Source organism: Hyaloscypha bicolor (genome assembly GCF_002865645.1).
Source record: "Hyaloscypha bicolor E unplaced genomic scaffold K444scaffold_126, whole genome shotgun sequence".
Lineage (NCBI taxonomy): Eukaryota > Fungi > Ascomycota > Leotiomycetes > Helotiales > Hyaloscyphaceae > Hyaloscypha > Hyaloscypha bicolor.
The window spans coordinates 1,805,957-1,828,928 of NW_020194628.1; the positions used below are offsets into that span (position 1 = coordinate 1,805,957).

General features: G+C 48.2%; 8 protein-coding genes across 8 annotated transcripts; 4 read left to right on the forward strand and 4 right to left on the reverse strand.

Moving 5' to 3' along the window:
• The first annotated feature begins 1,801 nt into the window (after nucleotides 1-1,801).
• Nucleotides 1,802-4,269, forward strand: K444DRAFT_569191 (sorting nexin-like protein-41). The gene is made up of 5 exons (XM_024877227.1): nucleotides 1,802-1,996; nucleotides 2,100-2,371; nucleotides 2,419-2,685; nucleotides 2,735-3,901; nucleotides 3,950-4,269. The coding sequence occupies exons 1-5, from the start codon at nucleotides 1,897-1,899 to the stop codon at nucleotides 4,043-4,045; spliced, it is 1,902 nt and encodes a 633-aa protein (XP_024732096.1). The 5' UTR covers nucleotides 1,802-1,896; the 3' UTR covers nucleotides 4,046-4,269.
• On the forward strand, nucleotides 4,202-8,762 carry K444DRAFT_645935 (mitochondrial carrier; the record flags this gene model as incomplete). Its single annotated transcript, XM_024885151.1, has 5 exons — nucleotides 4,202-4,218; nucleotides 4,597-4,842; nucleotides 4,994-5,504; nucleotides 5,586-5,905; nucleotides 8,714-8,762. 5 exons carry the CDS (start codon nucleotides 4,202-4,204, stop codon nucleotides 8,760-8,762), a joined length of 1,143 nt encoding a protein of 380 aa, XP_024732097.1.
• A 2,340-nt stretch (nucleotides 8,763-11,102) lies between these two features.
• K444DRAFT_538510 (ribonuclease T2) lies at nucleotides 11,103-12,133 on the reverse strand (the record flags this gene model as incomplete). The annotated part of the gene is made up of 4 exons (XM_024875547.1): nucleotides 11,103-11,249; nucleotides 11,312-11,461; nucleotides 11,520-11,799; nucleotides 11,853-12,133. 4 exons carry the CDS (start codon nucleotides 12,131-12,133, stop codon nucleotides 11,103-11,105), a joined length of 858 nt encoding a protein of 285 aa, XP_024732098.1.
• A 553-nt stretch (nucleotides 12,134-12,686) lies between these two features.
• K444DRAFT_569200 (uncharacterized protein) lies at nucleotides 12,687-14,085 on the reverse strand. The gene is made up of 2 exons (XM_024877228.1): nucleotides 13,904-14,085; nucleotides 12,687-13,837 (listed from the first exon to the last, which is right to left on the reverse strand). Exons 1-2 carry the CDS (start codon nucleotides 13,932-13,934, stop codon nucleotides 12,837-12,839), a joined length of 1,032 nt encoding a protein of 343 aa, XP_024732099.1. The 5' UTR covers nucleotides 13,935-14,085; the 3' UTR covers nucleotides 12,687-12,836.
• A 167-nt stretch (nucleotides 14,086-14,252) lies between these two features.
• Nucleotides 14,253-18,258, forward strand: K444DRAFT_655264 (kinesin-domain-containing protein). The gene is made up of 7 exons (XM_024885999.1): nucleotides 14,253-14,431; nucleotides 14,492-14,645; nucleotides 14,694-14,815; nucleotides 15,025-15,883; nucleotides 15,939-17,602; nucleotides 17,651-17,770; nucleotides 17,818-18,258. Exons 1-7 carry the CDS (start codon nucleotides 14,408-14,410, stop codon nucleotides 17,881-17,883), a joined length of 3,009 nt encoding a protein of 1,002 aa, XP_024732100.1. The 5' UTR covers nucleotides 14,253-14,407; the 3' UTR covers nucleotides 17,884-18,258.
• K444DRAFT_696957 (uncharacterized protein) lies at nucleotides 18,024-19,305 on the reverse strand (the record flags this gene model as incomplete). The annotated part of the gene is given in 2 exon segments (XM_024887913.1): nucleotides 18,024-18,906; nucleotides 18,926-19,305. 2 exon segments carry the CDS (start codon nucleotides 19,303-19,305, stop codon nucleotides 18,264-18,266), a joined length of 1,023 nt encoding a protein of 340 aa, XP_024732101.1. The 3' UTR covers nucleotides 18,024-18,263.
• A 555-nt stretch (nucleotides 19,306-19,860) lies between these two features.
• K444DRAFT_634046 (uncharacterized protein) lies at nucleotides 19,861-20,754 on the forward strand (the record flags this gene model as incomplete). Its single annotated transcript, XM_024883694.1, has 1 exon — nucleotides 19,861-20,754. The coding sequence occupies one exon, from the start codon at nucleotides 19,861-19,863 to the stop codon at nucleotides 20,752-20,754; it is 894 nt and encodes a 297-aa protein (XP_024732102.1).
• A 621-nt stretch (nucleotides 20,755-21,375) lies between these two features.
• K444DRAFT_634047 (uncharacterized protein) lies at nucleotides 21,376-22,734 on the reverse strand (the record flags this gene model as incomplete). The annotated part of the gene is made up of 3 exons (XM_024883695.1): nucleotides 21,376-21,915; nucleotides 22,017-22,230; nucleotides 22,331-22,734. The coding sequence occupies 3 exons, from the start codon at nucleotides 22,732-22,734 to the stop codon at nucleotides 21,376-21,378; spliced, it is 1,158 nt and encodes a 385-aa protein (XP_024732103.1).
• Between the last annotated feature and the right edge of the window lie 238 nt (nucleotides 22,735-22,972).

Consider the following 22,972-nt stretch of genomic DNA (forward strand, 5'->3'; position numbering starts at 1 on the left):
ACAATTTCAATATTGCAGTAATCCTCTGACAACCTGTGCTTGTCTTCTACATCTCCACCGTTGCTCTGTTTCCTTGGCCAATCAACCCTGATACACTTGCAAGGAGGTGAATGTAGGTGTTTAGCTCCATCGATCTGGCTCTCGACAACGAATCATCTTCTAACACCTCTTCAGACACGTTCTTCTTCAGCAGATGTCGGTTCTGTCTCGACCCACGACCAGAATACTATCAAAAAGATCGACATTCCTGGCAAAAATCGAAAAAGTTTGCATTGTTTAGATCCGGCTTGGGACTTCCCGATTTATGAAAAGTGTTGACACCTAATGTTCCAGGATTAGAGACGTGATTGGAAGTTTGTCCCTAAGGACACGTGATCAAGTTCGGCATAGGTAAGACAGAGAAAGAACCTAAGAAAATTACAACACAGAAATATAGGCAGTCTGACCACATCTTAGCTTCTCACACCAACCAAACGATCGCTATTCGTGGAAGAATTGCTCGTAAAGGTGTCTACAAATCAAATGTCAATAAGAACAAAGTTCCCATCATCCTAATCACTTGCAAGGAGGCACGAGAGGCGGGCGAAGGCTACCTATCGTTTGACCTTTGAGAAGGAGCTCGCTGGAAAGAAGATCTGGGTTGAATTTTCTCAGGACACGATTGTGTTCGAGGATACCGGCGCCTTAGCAGTATTTCATGGTTTGATCGAGGGCAGTGGGTCATGGGGAAAACTCGGAGATCTTGTCCAAACCCTCCCGCAGGAGACAACAATCATAGAATAAGAGGTCTAAGTTCTCGTCGTTGGTAGCTCGCTGCGCAAGCCTCTCGTTGAGCTCTTGCCTCGATTTAAGAGCCTCCAGAGAGTCGTTCTCCTGGAAGAGGCCATACGCACGGGCTTTTCTTGCGCTGGCACAGGGACTTGAGTCATCTTGAATCTGAATTAATGGACAATTGGAGCAAATTGAAAGTGCTTCCCCATCTGGAGCAGTTGGATAGGTGGGGCTAGCTCGGTAAGTATTCATTTGGGACGGCTTCGTCAGCATCATCTCGCTCCATATCACATCACAGCGTGGCTAATGCGGCAATAGGAATCTTCCGATGAAGAGGACTAGTTCTTGAACCCTCGAAAGGTGGGCAGCAAATTCAATGAATATGATATGAAATGAAGGCAAGAGAATGGAGAATGGAGGCTTGCATTTAAAACCAATTTCGAATTCGCTCTCGTGGTGCTGCTTATAGTCCTTGCAGTTCCGACACTTGCCGCTGTCTTTCTGTCCAGTACTAATTCCTATGAGTTCTTTTGTAAATTAGCTGGCATTCCCTCTGCCTAGAAGTCTACGAATAAAGAGAGCATTTCACCAAAAACCTTGGCAAGGTGGGGAAGTGGTGGGTAGATAACGGACTGGGGCTTGCAGCTCCCGAAAACTTTGGAATCCAGAGTCTGCATTGTAGCAGTGGATTCCAGCTGCTCTGACTAGCTGCACGATGCTGAAAAGACGGGAGCGTATGCAATTCTTTGTCCTACAGTGTGCAGATGCTTGAGGAGAAAGTAAGTACTGAGGAAGGACGCAGAATAAGTGACAGCGCTGCAGAAACTAATATGAATCAAGAGCTTCCCAGACATTGCATTCTTCATCATCAGTAAAGAGGACTGCCTCAAGGTAATGCTGCTGCTGCTGTAAAGTCTCAGGAAGTGAGGTGTCGAACTAGTAAGACGCTAGTCCTATTATGGAAGCCGGATGGCGCCAGCAATGACGAAGCTCTCCCAGTGGCCGTCGCCTGTCAACGTCCACCTGAATACTTCGAATGAGTCTGCCCACGACATTATTCACGACGCCAACTCGCGACAAGCTTTGTTTGCTTCAGAAGGCTCCAGCAGGAGCTGGCTGCCACGCATGATGTGGAACGACGAGGATAACAACCCGTACGGCACCAGCTTTGAGCGTCGCGACTCAACAGCTTCGTCTACCGCCAACCCCAACTCGCCCGGCTCTCGTGAGTTCCTTTGCACTCTTGCTTTTAGCAGATCACAAGATGATGGAACCAATCTGTTTAGATGATGATGAGCCTGACACTGACCCTGATTGGGACTTCATAGAACACGGCTACACAGGTCCCCGCACTCCTTCAACTGTCAGTGACCACCGACCTGAGCCCGAAACAACTTCCCATGCTCAGCAATACGATACCAGTGATGCGGGCAGTGATGAGGATTATGGAGGGGGAGCTCCCAAAAGAAAGAAGGGCGGATATGATAGCAGGATCGAGCAAATACTCTACGAGAACCCCGACCTCCCCATTCTGATCGTTGATGCTGGTAAGAGCTTGGAAAGTGGAGGCAAATATATCGTCTACACCATCCGGACAGGAGTGCGTGCTGGACCTTCGATTTGACCGTATGCGCTGACTTTTGTCAGGATCTAGAGGTTCGTCGGCGATATTCAGAATTTGCGTCCCTCAGAGATGCTCTCTCACGACTTCATCCTACCTTGATCATCCCACCCATTCCAGAGAAGCATACTATGGCAGATTATGCAGCGAATCCGACAAAAGCAAAGCAAGACCAGCAAATCATTGATCTTCGAAAGCGCATGTTGGCTGTATTTCTCAACCGATGTCGGCGCATGGATGAGGTCCGGAACGATGGAGTTTGGTGGAGATTCCTCGACCCAAATTCAAGCTGGGTACGTGAGATATGCATATTCTGTGGGACTCTGCGCTGACCGCTAAAAGAATGAGGTATTGCACTCGCATCCAATCGCTTCTATCCCAAAATCTGTCATGAAAGCCCCTCCTCTCGACCCCGCCAACCCCTCACCTGCCCATGCCTGGCTCCCGGTTCCCGCCTCTTCTGCCAAGCTCAAGGCGTCTTCAACGACAACTCTTAACGCCCAAGGTATGCCAGTCCAACAGCCTACCGAATATGCTGCAAGCCCTTCGACGGCTGCTCATACGATACCAGGCCCACAATTATTTGGTCGATTTCCTCCCGATTCAGCGCATATGAGCGAACAAGATCTCGACCCCTACTTCATCAATTTCGAAGCTGCCACCAAGGAGCTCGAGCTATTACTTACAGGACCCATTGAGAAGGTCAATCGTCGGACCCTGCAACATCTTTCCTCTCTATCTTCCGATCTGGCAGAACTCGGCGCTAGATTCAATGGCTTCTCTCTCTCGGAACCGTCTCCCTCCCTCGCCGCAGCAATTGAACGTGTCGGTCAAGCTGTAGACTCGTCTTATCTTGCGACAGAAGAGCTTTCAGGCTCCTTAGGCGCAAGCTTTGCTGAGCCTATGCGGGAGAGTGCACAATTTGCTGGAGTTGTCCGCGGCGTTCTTCGGTACCGAGTCCTCAAGCGAGTGCAACAGGAAATGACCAATGATGAGTTGGCCAAGAAGCGGGCACTGCTTGAGTCTTTGGAGAGAAGCGAATCTGAAGCCAAGAGAATCGAGCAGTATCTGAATAGCAGTGGCACGGGAAGCATACCCCGACGCTCCACTTCATCAGCCAGAGATCCCCCACTCCAGAGACGAGAAAACAGTCAGGAAGACACCGCATCTATCGATTCAGACTTCCCTCCAACTCACGGCGATACTCCTTCTGCTGCCCAAGGCGCACCGCAAATCGAAGAACAATCGCCAAATCACAAGAAGAGCTCCAGTGGTAACTTCATCACAAACAGAATATTTGGACGAATAAACCACGCAATACATGGGGTTGTAGATGTGGATCCCGAGCGTACGAGAAGAGATCTCATTGGAAAGACGAGAGAATCGATTGGACAGCTCGAGCACGCACAGCAGGCCTCTGAGAAAGATGTTCGGGATGCAAGTTCTGGCATCTTGAAGGATCTGAAGCGTTTCCAGGCGGAGAAGGAAGATGATTTGAGACGGTACATGGTAAGCTATTTGATCCACAAATTTTTATGTCAGTGCTAACATTTCTAGCTTGCATATGCCAAGAGTCAAATCGAGTGGGCGAAGAAGAATAAGGAGACTTGGGAGGAGGCCAAAGCAGAGATCAATAAGATAGATGAGGATTGAGTGATGACTGATGAATGAAGACGCATGGATCGTGGTTTCGGCGGTAATAGTGAGAACTCGGGGCCCTGTTGATGGGCAAGGGAGAGGAGTCAGGAGCTCTTGGTGTACTTTTTATGACTGCCAGGAGGAGCAGTAATAGATGATGATCCTGCCTAAATGACCTCGAATTCGACGTCTCCAATGGTTCGATGATTGGTTCCCCTTTTCTGCTGACTAGGCGCCCTTGAAATACTTATTATATCGTCTGGAGTCTTCACATGCCAAACATAAATGTGGCGGTGGGGGCAAGCCACAAGAAAATCTGGGGTAATGACATCACAGGGTGATCTCCACCTTCTTACCCCATCCGACTAAATGAACTAACTCCTTTATCAACAACGATTCTACTTCCCCAGAAGTGTATTGCGAATTGAAGGTTGCTGACATCGGCATTTCCAGATCACAGAAATTCAAGCAATCTCAGATCAACTCAACAAGATGGCGAATGTTTACAACAGCCAACTTGATGCCTTCGACCTCTACCATCAGAATCGGGAATCTTCTTCCCCAAGCATTGGCCCGGCTCTCCCAGCCCTTGGCCATGCCCTCGCAGGTTCCACTGGTACTGCTATCTCGAGCCTTGCCATCTACCCACTTGACTTGATTATTACTCGACTTCAGGTCCAACGATCATTACGGAGGTCCTCCTCTTCGCCAAACGAAGGCGAATACAAAGGCGTCGTAGATGCATTCAAGCGGATCTACAAGAAGGAAGGAGGAATTTCTACATTCTACACTGGTGTTCTGCAAGATACAGGGTAAGTCCCGGCTCCTCGGAGCATTGATCCCTCTTGGAGCAGTATTCCAACAGCTCTTGGAACATTATCTAGTAAGGTCCAATAGCTGCTTCAAGATTCTACTCCCTAAAACACCTGAATTAAGTATGCTGACTTCGACTTCTTGGGGAAGGAAATCCATCACAGATTCGTTCCTCTTCTTCCTGTTCTACAACTACCTTCGCTCCAGACGACTTCAGAAGCATGGAACCAAAGCTACAAGCTTACCAGTATTGGATGAATTGGCAGTTGGCGCTCTAGCAGGAGCATGTTCAAAATTCTTCACAGCCCCGATTTCCAACGTCGTCACCCGGAAGCAGACTTCGTCCATGATCTCTGCTCACTCTTCCTCACCCACCGCCTCCCCTTCCGTCTTTGATATCGCCCAATCGATCCGTTCCGAAAAGGGTCTGCAAGGATTCTGGTCAGGATATTCCGCATCTCTGGTTCTCACCCTCAACCCAAGCATCACATTCTTCCTATACGAGTTCTTCAAACGGGCTTTCCTCCCACGAGCACAGCGCGATGATCCCGGTGCCAGAGTCACCTTCTTAATGGCCGCTGTGAGCAAGTCTATCGCATCAACGATCACATACCCCTTCTCTCTCGCCAAGGCACGAGCCCAAACATCCTCTTCGCCACCAGTTAATACTGAGTCTGCTGAGGATGTCAAGGGAGAAGTCGAGCATGCCCTCAATAAGACGGAAGCAGAGAAAGCTGGGAAGGATGCGAAGAATGTTGTCAAGAGAAGGACTGTATTCGACACAATCCTTAAGATTTACCGAACAGAAGGAGCAGCTGCGTTGTATGAAGGTATTTGGGGCGAAATATTGAAAGGATTCTTCAGCCATGGCATCACTATGATCGTCAAGGAGAGTATTCACAAGCTGATCATCCAGACTTACTACATCATTCTCAAGGCACTGGATAAGTACCCGAGTCCCTCGGAACTGACCAACCAAGCTGGAGTTGCGATCCAGGATGCGGGCGAGAAGGCTGGACATATGGTCAAGGAGGGATATGAAGGTATCGCTGAGAGGGTTGGGTATATGGTCGAGAGTGGAAAGGAGGCTATGGGTGTGGGGGTTGAGAGAGGGGGGGTGGTGGGGAGCAATGCGATTGAGGTTACGAAAAATGCGGAGGATCTGGCGAGTAAGGAGGCTGGACACTTGCTCGGCAATGCACAAGATATGCTGGGTGACAAAATTGAGAAAGTTGGGAAGGGGATCAAGACCGAGAACAAGGGTTGAACAAGAGTAACACTCATAGTTCGTAGTTGAATTTGGGAGACAAACTGATGGGATACCCGCGTAGTTGATGAGCTTTCCAAAAAAAAAAAAAATCCGAGTTGGGCTTCGCCTTGGATGCATGTTTGGACGGTGCATATGTGCTTTTGGAGCGTGTTTTGGAACGAGCACACGAGATATTCAATTTCGGATCTTTTCTGCGTATAAAATCCAAACTACCTGCTTGATATCTACATGATATATTGTGTATCAAACTTGCCTTCTCCTATCTAGGATGTTCCACCAGTTGTGGAACATTCCAAGATTTTCCCGTCTCATTATTCCTAAAGAGTCCGATATATCGATTTCTCCTTAAAGGAAATGCTGACTCGAGAGTTTCCGAATACACGCTCAGTAGCGCTGTACAATAAATCCATAGGCTCCATTGCTTTCGTAAGCTCTATTTCTAAGATTTATTCATCTGTCCTTGGCAAAATCTGCCCGTACTGTACAAATACACCTCCTCGCTGCCCGTTTGAGACTCTAAAAGCCGCTGCGGCCGAAGTGACGTTCACGGGACTCGTTCCTCACCAAGTAAATTTCTACGAACTTCAAAGAATTTTAGGATTGCAGCGGCGTGCTTTCGTGGGACGGGCTGGTTTCAACAATCTCGTCACCCATATAGTTGAATGTATCAAGCCTCTAACTACGACTCACACCTCACAACTCATCACCTGGCCAAAATTGGTCCCACAGTTTTAGCAACGGCTTCAGCAGTTGTAAACAAGATTCCTACATTCCATTCTCAGTTCCTTCTCCTTAAATGTTCAACCTTATTAACTGGAAAGGAAATCCAGAACCCACCACCACTAAAGACCGCCCTACTCAACCTCACCACGGTTCCCTTCCAAAAACCCCACCCCCCATCCTCAAAATGTTAAATAATATTATAAGTCCCCACCCTGAAGGTCGTCGCGCTCGCCTGCTTCAAAGTCCCCACCAAATCAAGATACAGACTTTTTAATCCGTCTTCTTGAATGATGGTCCGGATACAGTGGATGTTGAAGGTGTACCGTTTTCCCTGGCCTGCGTCGTCGCTTAAAGTGATACGCTCCATGGGCGTGCGGCACACACAAGAGCGACTACTCCGGCCGTCATACCAGCCAGCATATTCCTCCACGGCCTCAACACCCCGGATTCCCTGTCTTTGAACGCATTCTTAACTGTATCGAACACAAGAATCGCACAGCATCTTTGCTCACACTTCCAGTAACCAGAGCTCCGCAGCCTTTATAGAGGGCCCGCAGACCCTCTGATTATAGATGTGAGGCACGATCAGGAATGGGTTTTTTGTGGATCCGAGAGGAGGGAGCAGATGACAGGGAACAGGGGAGACGGCCCAGTTGAACCCGGGTTTGGGGGAATTCGAAGGGATAGGTTATGAAGCCTTCTGCGCCGCCTGCTACTCCAGCTGATATTAAAGAAACCAGGAGCGGGGTAGAGGGTTTGTGGTTTTTCTCTTTGGCCGTGGGAGAGGCGGACATTTTTATCTATTGAATTGTAAAAGTAATATTGAACGAGAAGTCACGATTATCAGGCGGAAAACGTAGGAAGAAGCGTAAAGCAGGGATGGAGGCTTCTATGACGTCTCGGAAATATGGAATAGGGGTTGAGCTGTACCGAGGTACCATACGGGAAGGATCTTTGCGGGAGAAATACTGTACTGTACAGGCTTCGGTCGCTAAGGTTTAGTGATACTCCCCTTTTTTAATGGATCTGGCTTGGCTGCATCAACAAGACTTTATCGCAGAACTGCAGAAGAACACGAAACTTTTCTGATTAGGATTCGATTATTTGGAGATTCGTATACTTTTTCATTATTATATTCGTCCCCATCAATTGAAGTTCGTGCATTTCTTTAGTATGTAACCCATCCCCGTCTCATCCATGAGATAACTCCATCCTCAGAGCAATATCTCCAGTAGTCAATCCCCCACTCATTAATCAAGCCTAGCAGAACTCGCACTTCTGACTGTCCTTTGACCGCTTAGGATACATTTGGAAAGGACTATGGCTAAAGGAGCCAGCCTGCCCAAAGTTGTTCTGAACATCGAGCTCTTGACCCATGACATCGTCCCAGCTGAAATGCCAGGTGCCATTGTCAACGCACCGCTTAGGGGCGTTCCTATGAGATATGTCAACCCTCGGATTCTCCATCAAATCCACCCATTCAACGAAAGCGAAAGGTTGGACAAGAAATAGAGACACCAAAACTTACCCGCCGCAGTCACCCCACCAAACATGTGTGATATTCAATACAAATTCATGAATGGTGTAGTCTGGAAAGAGTCCAAAGGTAACGTTAGTGTCAGCGCACGGGGCGTTGAAAGGCGGCTCGCTGACTGCGAAATCAGCAGCATTTGAATGGAAATTGCAGGTTGTGTTGAAGCCTTGAGGGGCTAAAGTTGGTGTGTCTGATATTTTGAGATTCCAGCTGTAAGGATCAATTGTGTTAGTTTGAGAGAGCATAAATGAAGAGTCGAAGACAGTAAGAGAGGGTTTATGAGATAGATGTGGGAGGAATCTTACAATCCTCCTGTGCCGTGACGGATGTTGCCGATGGAAAGGCCTGAGATGAGCCACGGGACGGGAACCATAAATGGGTTGCCAGGCTGAGCGAGGGTAGTCCCCACGGCTAAGTACATAAATGAGAGAAGAATGGTGGACTTCATCGTGAAACGACAATATTGTTGTAGTAGTGAAAGTGTCAAGTGTGACAGAAGTAAGATACCAAATTATGAATTCTTAACTAGCAAGTTTGTCGAGAAGCCTCTATAAAGGAAACGCAAAACTAAATACTTTTCATAAGGAGACAAATTCCCTCAGATCATCAACCACATGACGGTCTTCGTGTTCCACCTTCTATGGCTTTTGATACATAATTCGCACTAAAGTTCTACCGAACACGAGGTTTCGTACAACAACAACCTCACGAATATGCACAGCTGCCACCCCACATCCCTTGATTGGGCAATCCTTATGCAAGATGGCGGAACACGATGGCGACTTGCATGGAGAGTTGAATATTTAAAATTGTGGCATCAGCTTCTCGCTTGCATCGGGAGACATGGGACAGAGGCATGGTCATCATTTCAGCGATGCTGTCCAGAGTATCAGCTGCTATTTTTGGCAAAATTTGTGGCTGGAGTCTGGACTCCTATTTTGCAAGGATTTAAAATGCCTGGAAGATCCGTCTTCAGGAGAGAATAAAAATAACCTCGTCTGAGGCGAAGAGAACCCAAATTTGAGAACAAGAAGGGGCTAGGACCTCAGGGAAATGACCACACGTTGGCAAAATCTTAGTTGTCATAGCAGTGAGGGAGAGTTTGGCGATTATGGTATAAGAGGGAGGGAAGAGGTGTGGGTGCGGTTTCCGTCCAGCTGGTTCGATCTGGTCTGCGCATGGTGACAAGTAGCATAGCGAATAAGGCTGCCAACATTATTCTTGTGCCTTTTTGGCCAGTTGGTAGAGTTGTTTAAAGCTATTCTCACCACTTCTATGCAGCTTGGGAGGTTTTAGTTGTTCCCTACTATTACTTAAGCTGTCCCCTACTTTTAAACTCTGCATATACTTGTTTATTTAGCTGACTCCAACTATCGCTTAAGCTGTCCTTACTATGGTTCAGCATAGTTCAGCATATGCTCTCATTATGCTCTGCATATGTAAATGGGTTACATATGCCGAGCATATGCTAGAAGCATGCCTGGCAGGCGGTGATGGCGGGATCAATGCAATGGTCGAAGCACAAAGTTCAGAGAATTTCATGTATTGAAAATACTAAGCTAGAGAGTAAAGGAGAGGGGAATGCTTTGACCTTTAGTAGTGCTTTGCCCAACCTCTAGCTTAGTTCCCCGTTTCAAACCCATGTTCTGAAGCAGATCTGTCATTGCAAAGAAGAGAAGAAAACATTGGTAGAGCACGAAGTTCCCAACGATGAACTCTACCAGACGGCTGCGCGTAAGGACTCTTTCAGTCTATGGGTCAGAGCACTAGGGACGGGGAGACAGAACAGCAACCATTTGACTGGCGAGCATAGATGCAGGAGATGAGCTCACTTGAGCCAGATTCAAGCGAACGCTCGATGACAGCGAGTGCTGATATTTTCAAGAAGGACGTTCGATATTTTCTCTCTTGAAGCCGAGCCCCCGAGACATCTTGGCTTAAGAATCAGCGTGCTCCAGTGAGATGTCCACATCCGTGCTTTTCGCTTCCGACCCCTTTCTTACCGAGTCACATCAAAACTCCGCTAGAACCGCTAGGCATACAGGTCCGAGTCTGCTTCAACCCTCTTTTTAAACACAGTAATTCAAAGCTAGCCTCATCACCTGAGGTCGGAGGCAATGTTGTACTGAAACACTAGATTTAGCATAGTGTAGAAACCGCCGCCAACGAGCCCAGCTAAATTCGACATTTTCATTGTGGCAATTTAACTCGGTACAATCACACTGACCCAGTTCAATTCACCATACCCTCGGTCGCCAAGTCTCTGGGTTCCTTTTACTTCTTTTTCTATTCATATCCCTCTATATTGCCACTTCCATTAAGCTTCGTGAGCATCTCCGCCAATTGAGAAGCCTCCGCTTAGTTATCCTCTCGCAGTTTCTTTGTACTGATTTTGCGCGTGTCAAGCAAGTCTGGGTAGTCTTGACTGGTGATTTTTCTCTTCGTCGTCGGTGTGAAACCCCGGTAGCGAAAGGGGAACGCTTTAAGGGCGTAAGTATACCTCTTCACAGTCTGAGAATGTGCTGCACGCAAGGGTAAGCGTTGCATAAAGACTCCCGAGTCTTGGTAAAGGATGCCTGGCTTGCCGATCTATCTGGTGGAAACTAATTGGCAGAAGAAAATGAACCGTTGGGGTATCCATCGCTCGATTAATAATAATACACCATGTCTACTAATTCCCAAACACTTTTGCCCACGCAGTCAACCTTCTTCTCTCGAAAGTCCACACGAACTTACAAGTCCTTGTTCGCCGATGACGAAGACTTGGGGAGATATCTAATTCCCTTCTGTGGACAAGTGCCACGGCCACCCTTCCCAGCAGGATTTGTAGGCACGAATGCGCCAGTTTGAAGAGAACCTTGGATGTTGAACGAGTACCACTAAAACGGAAAGGTCAACGATCGTACAGCCAGGGGAGTATCCTCGCAGGGGTGGATCTTACAGCTTCATCCAGTCTGCCTCCCTTGCACCCGAGAACCACAGCACTTCCGGTGATTTTGGTGAGAGCAGTTTGAATCTCATCAGAGGTATAGGTCGTTGACGTAGAGGGCAAAATTCCAGCTGCTGCGAGAGCTTTGTAGGTATCAAGGCCCTGTCCCATCATTAGCTCGTGTCCAATACGCCTTCCTTCTTGACGCCTCTTAACTGACTTTGAAAGTATCCACGGCCTTATTGAAGAAATCCACAACTTCGTCGCCAGGCTGATATCCATCCCCATAACAGCTCGGCGCAAGAGTATTTATGCAGGTACCGTGTTTATTCCACTCATGCTCCCAGAAGCTCTCTGGGGTGCCAGAATTCGGCAGCCAGTATGAGTTCATGAAGGAGAGGAGGTCGGGGTTCTGAGAGGCAGAGATTATGTCGGAGATATTGCTATACGTTGGGGCGCTGGTGCAGAATTGTGGGTAGCTGCCGTCGCAAAGATCTGGCCTATGGGATGTTTCTTAGTTTCATCTTGAATTGGGTGCGTTGTGAGAGCATACCATAAGCCGTGCAAAGTCCAAGAATCATCTGGCCCGATTGCTGGGCTAGTATCCCAGAATTGGGTCTGCAGGATTTGTCCTCCGGGGTAGATGAAACAACAGCTATCTGGAGCTTCTGTGCTATTGTGGCAGGAGAGAGGGCTGTCAATGGGACAGCTTGGTGCATTGCCGTATGGAACATAGGCTCTCGATGGATTGTTGAAGTTTCCGAAGGGGAGCTGAGAGAGGAGGCCACTGGCGAAAGCGCTGAGAGACCGAACAGAGGGTATTTCGAGAGGCATGTTGATGATGGTATCAATGAAAAACAGTGATAGGCTTGGCAGGTGTTTTTTGTTCGACTGCAAAACTAACTTGAGACTAGAATGAGTAAAGTGGTAGAATTTATATGAGAAAAGAGAGATGAGAAAAGAGGGAAGAGAGAAGGAAAGAGAGACGAGCTGAGGAAGCTCAGCTTGTTGTTGCCCGCAGGAGTTTCAGCCCGTTGCTGCGTCACTGGCGGCTCTTCCCGTTGACAACCCTTGAAATTCTGCCCTACTGTATCAAACCGCACCATTTTGGCAGCCGCTTGGCTCACCACGTGTTACCCCTCGTGTATTTGAAGCGTTAGGAGCCCCGGTATTCTAGAGTCTGCTTATCCGTTCAGCTGCCGCCTGGTGCGCCTTTCCGTGATCAAATGTACCGCAAAATTGTAGCGAATTGGAGGCTTTACATCAAGGATTCTAACGATATGATTTGTAGATCGAGTTCGCCTAAACGTACGGAAGTACACGGGCCAGGGCGAACCTGGTGGCAGCTGAACCGATAAGAAGTTGTTTTCGAAAGAGGTTCTGCAGTAAGAAAACGGCCTGGCAGCAAAAGAGGTATCGGGGCCAAAAGCCTCGCCATGAAGACAATGTTTGGATTGGGAATCTGCAAGCTATGCTGTCGCTACCTATTTAACACAACCCCCCCCCAAAAGCCAAAAGGCAAATCTAGTTATGAGATCTACCGCTTTCTCTTAGACCATGCATCGATAAAAGCAGCCTTGTCCTTCACTGTCAACCCCACTCTCTTGACTCTACCCAGACGAGCAAGTGCTTCTCCAACTTTATCAAGGATTCTCTTCTCCTCTGCATTCACTTCGGCAGGCTGATCGCTCAGGCTTGCCAAAGTATCCGTACTGCTCGTCATCGCCGAATCTTCTCCTAAAGTATCAAGGAAATTGGTTAGGTATCGCTCTTTCTTCTCTGCCACTGGGTCCGTAGGCTTCGAAGTATTATAAACGACCTCTGCAATCCGGACACGAATGCAGTGCGTTGGTCTGGAGAGGAGGTTCCATATGAAAGAAAAATAAAGCCCGGGAACGGGCGTTGTAACGTCTGGCGGGGAGTATCGAAGATTGACGGGAAAGATCTTGGTTCCAGGGGGAGTGGTCAGAAGACTCGGGCTGAAGGGCAGGATTCCTTTACCATTCGTGGTCGTACATTCGGGGAAGACCACAATAACTCGTTGTGGATGCTCAGCGAGAAGATCCTTCAGATCCGTCATTTTCGCCCCTTTGGGAGGATGCTCCTGTGGTCTCAATAGGGCTCGAAGGATTGCGCCAAAGAGCGAGATTTCTTGAATTTGGCGTGTATGGGGGTACGAGACCGTAAATATGGGGTCGAAGATGGCCGCAAGGTATAGGGAATCGATGGGGGAGGTGAACGATGATGCGATTACGTTCGAAGGCTGGGGCACACGACCCTCATGCTTCTTTGCGAGTGACCCTTTCTTGACTCCATCGATTTGTAGATCAATCCACCATATTCCGGGAATGCCGAGCATCATCCAGAGTATTGCCTTCTTCGGCAGCGAACCCAGTGGGAACCATTGTAGGAAGAGGAAGTATGTGGTCGCAACGGTGACGAAGAACGGTAATTTGAAAAGAAATAGGAAGATATGGACGGGAAGGTAGATGCCCGCTGGAGTTGAGGTGACGGGGAAGAATGGAGCTATTCCAGATCCTGAAGGTGATGCATTAGCAAGGGCCCATGTCTTGATGTCCTCTGTGTCCTGTTGGGTGTACACACCTCGATCGCGGAACTGGGAGTACTTCTCCATGGCGAAGGCTTGCGCGCAAAGGTCTCAAATGGTGGAAAGGTCGAAGGCGAGCAAAATGGAGAGATCTTTCGTATCATGGCCTCGTTAGGTATGGGGCGAGCCATGCATCGGGCAATAGGCGACCAGTCGAGATCAAAATGTTGGTTGTGAGATTTTGTCAGGCTCTGTATCTTCCGCCACAGTCTCGGTGAGGCGGCGAGTCACCGGGCACATGTGATTTTGCAAGGGTCCTTCTCAAGGCGGCCTAGCTCTTATTTGGTTGCCAGGCCAGCGCCGTGGCGTCCAGCCTCAACAGCCTGCAGACCAAAACAAAGTTCTCAATCACCGGACCAAAACGATAACAATTTTCAACACAACGCCAATTTCTATCACCTCCCTCGCACGACTCGTTCCAAGCCGACAATCATCCAACCGTACGCCCTTTGATGCATGCAATAGCTTTTCTACGCTGGTAGCAATTGCTACGGATCACGATGGAGCTCCCAGAAGAAAACTTGGTACGGTGCAAAAAGGACCCACGACCTGAGCGCAAGTCAACTAACACAAAGCAATGTCAGTTTATGCGCAAATCGCAAATGGCCCCTCCAAGTCGAATTCCGTCTCCTGGCAAAGGTCTTTCTGAGATCTCCGAATCACAAGGAAATGCGCGGTCGAAGCCAATGTCGAGATTGCCCGCGATGCCGAATCTCAAGCACAAGATGAATGGACCGCGTATGTGGCATGCAAACCATTTCGTCTCTGCATACTGACGAAATTTAGTGAGCGAACCAGAACCTAAACGCAAAACTTTGGTAGAAAGAGCAGGAGAGACTAGGTCCATCGCAGCTCCCACACCAAGCTCACGCGCTGTTGTCAAAACTACCACTCTCGTCGGTGCAGGAGTAAGTTCCCTGAATATAACCATCCCCTCTCCCATCAAAATACATATGTTCTTATGGCAGAACGGCGCCGACGGCAAAGCCCCAACCCGGGCTGTGTCTCGCCCTTTGCTCGTTTTCTTCTTCCTCGAATGAAGGAGTTCGATCCGAAGGAGGTCGGCTCCAAGCATGACGATCAACCCTGACAGAACCTCAGCTAACGCTCTCTTCAGAAGTCAATGTCAAATCTAGGACTCAGTCGAAATCCATCCTTTTCCTCATCCGTATCATCATCGCGCACACCGTCTGTATCATCCCGACATACTTCCAATGGCAGCTTCTCGAGCAGTGTTGGACCAGGTGGTCGACCACAAACATCAATGTCTTTCAACCAATCTACCTCCAGACGCCCAGCATCCGCCGCTCCAAAGTCACGCCCAGCAACAGCGATGGATAATCATTACAACGACCCGGGTATGCGACCCTTGAATTCATTTACGTCTTCCTTTCCGTATATCCAAGAAAAGTCAGGTCTACAAAGCAAGAAGTTACGGGCGCCAAAATCATTACATTCATTGAGGTCTCAACCATCGATGGGAAAGATTAGGGAGGTTTCCGTCAGCACAGCCATGAGTAGGCTCTGTCTTGATGGAGAAGTTAGCCCGCGCCAGCGGCACGAGTATCAAGCGATCTCAAACATGAGACCACCACCAACAACAAAACTATCCCACAAGCCTTCGATCAATACGGGCATGCGGAATTTGAGATTAGACAGCGGTGAAATGGCTCTCGTCCTGTACGAGTCTCCCGGAGACAGCTTAGTAGCTCCGCAGACTCTATCTCATATCCCAGTGTCTTCCAAGGCGGATGCATATTTCTCTCCTGTCACACCCTACAGAACTCCAAGACCATCCCCCCACAAAACTCCATATTTGACAAAAGGTTCTAACATACCTGCATTTACAGCTTGGGATGTCCATAACCGCCTGGAGGACGTGGAGGCGATGTATGCCGAGCTCAAACAAAGCATGCAAAGCACCAGCTCAGAACGTAACGGTCTCGAAGAAGCCGTGGCTGTCTACAAAGCAAGAAGTCAGTCATCCATTTTGACGATTCTAGCGAGATATGCTGACAACATGGCCAACAGTTGCTGAGCTCGAGACCCTCAGATTGCAGCTATCCTCAGCCAACAAGACCTTGCAGAGTGATTTGGATGAAATGAAGTTGAAAGCGGATTCACTTCAGCAAAGACTGCTAACTACAACTACTAGTCTCGACGATCAGATGAGAACCCAGCGCATTGAAGTCGATGATGCCAAGAGAAACCATCGCAACGAACTCGACCAACTCCGGAGAGACAATGTCGATGAGGTTGACCGTCTTCTTCGTCTGCATCGTGATGAGTTGCGTGAACTCGAGCGTAAATCAGCCATGGAGCTTGACGACAGGTTGAGAGAACTTGAGCGACGCAATGAAGCCAAGCTGGAGGAAGAGCGAAGCCGAAGACTTCGCGAAGTTCAAGACCTTGAATCCAGAATAGCTTCCGAAAGTCAAAATCTGGATTTGGCGCTGCAGAAGAAGGATCGTGAGATTCAGAATATGAGGGGCGACCTTGAAGATATCAGAGGAGAGCTGGATCGAGAACAAACGTTGAAAGGCAATCTTCTCCAAAACTTGGAGGAATTGAAAGCCAAGTCCCAAAAAACAGGTGCTGAGACATCTTCGACAATCCAATCGTTGGAAAGCACAGTTGCGAGTCTTCGAGCGCGAATCCACTTCCTCGAATCCGGTAGCAAGGCCCAGTCCGACAGCTTTGCGGAGATGGAAGCAAGACTACAAGAAGCTGTGAAGTCTGCCGAGGTATCGAAGCAGAAGCTCATCAAAGAGGAAACCCTGCGCCGTCTTCTCTTCAACCAAGTTCAGGAACTCAAAGGCAACATCCGTGTTATGTGCAGAGTTCGGCCTGTGTTCAACACTGGTGCAGAAGGGGAAGTTGCCAAGCTATCCTATCCGGATGTTGACAAGGAGTCCAAAGAGCTTGAGATCCTTGGCAAAGAGGAAAAGAGCAGCTTGGGAAATATCACCAGGAAGAATCACTCGTTCACCTTCGACCGGGTATTTGGGCCAGAAAGCCAAAACCAAGAAGTGTTTGAGGAGATCTCACAGCTTGTACAAAGCGCGTTGGATGGTTACAATGTTTGCATTTTCTGTTATGGCCAAACCGGATCCGGGAAGACGCACACGATGTCCTCAGCCGACGGAATGATTCCTCGGGCTACTCATCAAATCTATGAGACTGCAAGCAACCTGAAGGAGAAGGGATGGACATATACTATGGAGGGGAGTTTTGTGGAGGTTTACAACGAGGAGATCCATGATCTGCTTGGGAATTCGAAAGACCTCGACAAGAAGAAGCACGAAATTCGACATGACGACTCCAAGAAGCAGACTTATGTCACTGGTTTGAAAACTGTCAATCTTGACTCTCCAGACACCGTTGAGACAATGTTAAAACAGGCCGCAAATAACCGAAGTGTGGCAGCAACCAAATCTAACGAGCGTTCATCACGTTCTCACTCTGTGTTTATTTTGAAACTCATTGGAAGGAACAGCACCACCAATGAGACTTCTGAAGGTACCCTTAACTTGGTCGATTTGGCTGGTTCCGAGAGACTGAAGCAATCTGGGGCTGAAGGAGATCGGATGAAGGAAACCCAGAGCATCAACAAGAGCTTGAGTTGTCTCGGAGATGTCATTGGGGCTTTGGGTCAAGGCAAGGAAGGTGCTCATATTCCGTATCGGAATTCAAAGGTAAGATCTCCAACACGATTGAAAGGATACCGTCTAAAGTTTTGACAGTTGACATACTTGTTGCAATACTCGTTGGGTGGTAACTCGAAGACTCTCATGTTTGTCATGGCAAGCCCACTTGAGGCTCATCTGACCGAAACATTGACGAGCTTGAAGTTCGCGACGAAGGTAAGTCTCCATGATCGTCTCTAATTGCCTAAGCTTATATATTTTAGGTACATAACACACACATTGGCACTGCAAAGAAGTCAACGAAAGTTCGTGAACGAAACAGCGATTAGTGATTTGACATGAAGCGCGGTGTGGTATTGTGAGACTATCATTTTTGGCTGGCGTTCCAAAGCATTGGGAATTCTCCAATCAGAAATGAACCTTCAATTATTGAAGAGTTCAATGGCGTATGCTTGTTGGCTACACAAAGGACGGGGTAATGTTGTTCTGTTGTATTCATAGGTGTTTGGAGGGGCATTTGGGATACCTCCTTTCTTAGGATGAATGAAAAATGTTTATGATTAAGGTGGCTGTCCTCATTCGCTATTTGTAATTATCCTGACTTTCTGATGAAATTTGGGTTGGAAGAAGGGCCAGTGTTCCATGGTACGCGCGAATTGGTGATCATGCCAAAGCCAATCTGGTATACTGGGGCTGCCCTCTCCGTCACTTACCTTACCTCACTCAGCTCAGTCACGCGTGTGAACTCCCCCTCCGTATGCCTCCAAATCTCATCCACCATCCCCTTCTCTTTTAATCCAGCCAAGAGCTCCAGCACCTCAGCCGAAGCACTCTCACAATCCGGCCCTACTGAATACATCCCACTCCCCCTCGTCCCACTCGTCCCAACCGCAACTTCATCTCCCTCTCCAACCATCACACCATTACACCCCCCTTCGGCAGCCCGAAATCGTCCCGAAGTAGCCAAAAACAAATGCCTCTCCCCACACTCCTCAAGCGGCACAAACATCAACGCACTCATTTGCTCCTCAGACATATAGTTCAACAACGGTGTCTTTACCGTCCCGGGGTAATCGTGCACGATACTCACTGTTGCCTCATTCCTGGCTGTGGCTTCCAGACCGAGCGTTACTAATGTGCTGAGATGGCCTCGTAGTTGAGGGAGTGGGATGCGTAGAGCGGGGAAATCGGCAGCGTCAAGAGGACCTTCCTGGGTTCCGCCGCCAACGGAGATGATGCGGCGGAGGTTGGGGGCTGCACGTAGGAGTGGGAGCAAGGAGGTGATGAAAAGGATGCGGGTGTAGTAGTTTAGTGCTGCGAGTAGGTGGATGCGTTCTAAGGTTTCTGTGTTTCTTAGCAAGTTATTCAAACTTTTTTTTTATCTCTAGGCATATACTGCTACGGTCAAAGCTCGCTACTCCCGGACTGAGGAATAACAGATTTATGAACTTCTCCTTTTGCTTTATTTGGATGCAGACGGCGTCGACGTTCCGCATTAAGCTTACGTCTGCTTTTATGAAGTTGTATTCGCCACCTGCGTTGAGTGTTTTGAGGTCTGTGAGGATAAGGTCTGCAGCTTCTTGGGACCGGCCGATGAAGTAGATACGTGGTTGGGTGGTGTATTTTGCGAACGTTTTGAGGGTTACTTTACCTATGCCGCTGGTTGCTCCGATGAAAACAGCCACCAATTTGGGAGGCAGAGTGGTGGAGATGAGGGAGTTGGAAGCGTGGACGATCGATAGGAAGACCATCGTGAATGACGGTTTGGTGATGTTGAAAGATATCTTTCTTGGTATCAGGCGGTAGCTGCCAAGTGTTGTGTGGGCCTTGTGAGAAGCTTTGGTTAGAGGAAGTTGCCATCTTCTATCGAATGATCCATTTCCAAGGCCGAAATCCATATAATACATCTTGCTTTGTATGCCTAAGGCATACTTTTTGAGTGTCGGGGTATGTGCCGTAGTGGCATCATTTCAAAGCCAAATTCGGCGTTCACTGAAATGGTCGGCGTTGGCTGCCGCATAAGGAACGCCGAACTGCGGGGAAACCGCCGGCCTTCACTTGACTTTCTTTCCAAATGCGGCTCACATGGATTTATCAGCCTTTTCTCTAGATCTCTCCCCTATTCGGCGAAGGTGTATTCAGAGCATTTTCTAAAGTCACGTGCACACCGCTTATTTTGTGGTTCCGGTGGACCAAAAAGGGGGGAGTTTGGTACGCGAAAATAAGCGAGAATCAAAGTCTTTCCTATATTTTTAGCCCACACACTCTGAATTCTTCCGGTTTCAAGAAAAAAGTACTCTCCCAACATGGGGCATCAAGAGGATCCCTCCTCGTTCCGAGTAACAACTCGGATCTCCAACGTAGTTGGCGTTGGGAGTTCATCCTCATTCGGAACACCGATGTCCATCTCGCAGCTGCACCGCATTGTGGCTTCTTCCTCGAGCACAGCCACAACTCCCATCCCCAACATGGGTAGCCCAACCCTGCCACTAAAGAAGTTTCATCTCTTCCCCGATCTCCCTTCAGAACTTCGCCAAAAGATCTTCGCATACGCCATCCCCATCCCACCCATACTCTGCGTCCAAGTCACCAACTCAATTGCAGACCCCGAGCTTGAGATCGTCTCCTTCAAGTTCCGAGTCTTAGAACCGAAGAACATCTACAGAGGTCCTTTCCGCAAGGTCACCTATTACAACGCCTTGCTCTCTGTCTGTAAGGAAGCTAAGGATACCTACAAGAGAATTTGCTATGCTGCTTTGCCGGGTCGAAAGAGAAGATTGATAAGATACAATCCGGACGAGACTACCGTCTATATTACAAACCTTATTACGGCTTTTGTGGTGGATGATGAGCTCGCGTCTGGAATTTGTGAAGGGTGGAAGACACAGCAGTGGTTTAAAGAGATTAAGAGAATCGGTGTTCCTAGTACTGATTGTCTTCGTTACAAGGGTATGACTGATATCAAGGTTCTCGGGCGCATACTTGAGAAGTTTGAGGCCTTGGAGGAGTGGACGGGTTTTTACTACCATTGGGGCAGCCCCTTGCTCTCCTTCCGCTGGGATTATCGGGACTGGACTGAGCGAGATTGGATCGAGTGCAAAGACAATGAGTTTGATATGCTTCGGGAACAGCTGGAGGAATATTGGCGCCATTGCCGGAAGGACTATAAACCTCCAAGAATTTTAGCGAAGGGGGAATAGCTTTCGAATTTTTCACGACACCCTCTTTACCACCAAAGTTACGATATGCAGACTTCTCTTAATCATTTACCTACTATTATTACCCTCTTCCCCTTCACGCCTCCAGCTTCTGCTTTCTCTTCCATCTCTTCTCTATGATCCTGCCTCCTTCTTACTTGCTCTTAAAGTTATAGTGCGGATCTGGCAATTAAACCCTAGGAGTTGGTTTCAAGTCCTTCGATATGGTGTGCGCAGTAATGCATGTTCCATTACGATTATTTCCATGAGGGGGTCAGGTGGGAAGGGAAGCAAAGGCAGAGAGAATGTCTTTGGCTTCCACGCCCACTGTAACAGATGGCTGCTGAAGAACGGCCATTTATTTGACAATTGATCAGAAGAAGCTTAGTGGCCATTGGGAGAGATCGTATTCTTTCTTGTCTTCAACTCCAGAACGTTATACCACCCGACACTAGAGTGATATGCGTCCTCCAACACACTTTTTTCTTTTACAGACCTTCAGAACTCCGGGACACTGCCAAACTCTTCATATACTGTGCCGTGCCGACTCAACATTCTCTTTGAAGGCCTCCTGAAAACGGTCATGACTTCCCGAAGTTTATCTGGACTTTCATGCCTATCCATTTAAGGAACAGGCTCAGCAAAAAGCTGCAGCTCCTCATACTTCATATCAAACTCTTCTGCCATTTCCTTCATCATATAAGGCTTCTGCACCATCAAAAAGTTCTCGTCCGGGATTGTCTCGTTATAACTTGGAATCCTCACTGCCCAGAACACAAATTCCTCTTTCTCATCCAACACTTTGTAGTACCACTTGCCGCCTTTACTTTCCGCTTTAATATGAAATTCCGGGAAAATAATCTTTACTTCTTGAGCGTAAGCCTCTTCAATGAACGTGACCTTCCTCTCAATCACTCCGTTCCAAGCGTTCCCCTTCAGCCATCCCAAAACCCCGTTCCCCGAGCTCAGGTGCTTGTCTAGAGTCAGGCTAAAGATTGCCGCATTATCGCCAGTCCGGCTGAAACCTATGGCTATGATTGCTTCACTCAACGTCGGTCTAAACTCGTCGATGAATGGTTGAAGGTATACCGTGGTAAGGTTGCCGAATTGGCCCTTCAGCTGGAAGGGCAATTTCGTTGTGACTGTTTCGAGGAAGGTTTGCGTCTGACGATAGTCAGTCTTCAGTGTCATGGAAAGGTTGCAGGAGTGCTTACTGCAGTTGTTGCCGTTGTAGTTACAGGCAAGAAGCCTCGACATGAACATACTGACTTGAACTGCTTCGTGAATATTGGATGCTGGTCGGTGTACTGGCGGTCTGCGCAAGCCGGCCATTCGAGCGGGATGTTGGTTGGAATATCTGTTGCGGCAATCGTGAAGCTTCCATCTATGCCTGAATGTATCGATTTGGTCATGGTTCTGGCTCGAGGGAAGTGGTTCTCGTTGTTGTTGAAGATTGTAAAGGTTGTAGTAGATGTTGCACTTTTTCAAATTATTAGATTTTGAATACACTGACAAAATAGGGGACAGTGTAATTTTTGATTACACTGAAATGCAGGAAACAATGACTGATCCTACTTACAACGCCGTAGTGAGCCCAACAGTGGTGGCCAGGAAACTAGAACAGTGGTTTTCAAAATCAATTTTCACTGATAGCGAGTCCATGTCAACGGTGAGCGCGCACATGTCATCGCAGAAACCGTGGCGTTCGCGACGAAAAAGATTATCGATTGCAATGGGCCATCTAGAATGTCCCACGAGACTCGGTACATTGCCGGAGACTGGAGTAGGAGTGGGCTGTCCAGAATGTCCCATCGAGCTCGGTACATTGTGACGGAAGACCGGAGTCGGAGTAACCTCTATAGAATGTCCGACGAGACTCCATACATTGCGACCGGAGACCGGAGTTGGTAGGCCATATCCACGAGTCACTGTGCAAATGGCCAAGGCGCAGAGAATCCCTTCAAGATTGAGAAAAGCGACCATCTCGTGAAACTGTGGCAAGAACTAGAAAGTAAGAGCCGGTTCAACTTCGACGGTTCTGGGCACATATTGAACAATATCAGGAAATAATAATAAAGGCCATGTATGAATAGAAATAAAAGTTTGGCGACTTGAAATCGGGGCCTTGGGAGATAATATCGGTTCCAGCGCTTGTAGAAGCTGGGACCCAACCTCGTGGTGGAACCAAATGTATCAAGCCCAGTGAGAAAATTAGCGCTAC

Coding starts and splice junctions, on each gene's coding strand:
- K444DRAFT_569200 (XM_024877228.1), bottom strand. CDS start 13,934: ATGGAGAAGTACTCCCAGTTCCGCGATCGAG. Junction 13,838..13,903: donor CTCCCAGTTCCGCGATCGAG/GTGTGTACACCC, acceptor CATCACCTTCAG/GATCTGGAATAGCTCCATTC.
- K444DRAFT_569191 (XM_024877227.1), top strand. CDS start 1,897: ATGATGTGGAACGACGAGGATAACAACCCGTACGGCACCAGCTTTGAG. Junction 1,997..2,099: donor CCCCAACTCGCCCGGCTCTC/GTGAGTTCCTTT, acceptor GGGACTTCATAG/AACACGGCTACACAGGTCCC. Junction 3,902..3,949: donor ATGATTTGAGACGGTACATG/GTAAGCTATTTG, acceptor TAACATTTCTAG/CTTGCATATGCCAAGAGTCA.
- K444DRAFT_655264 (XM_024885999.1), top strand. CDS start 14,408: ATGGAGCTCCCAGAAGAAAACTTG. Junction 14,432..14,491: donor AGCTCCCAGAAGAAAACTTG/GTACGGTGCAAA, acceptor AAGCAATGTCAG/TTTATGCGCAAATCGCAAAT. Junction 15,884..15,938: donor GGCTGTCTACAAAGCAAGAA/GTCAGTCATCCA, acceptor CATGGCCAACAG/TTGCTGAGCTCGAGACCCTC.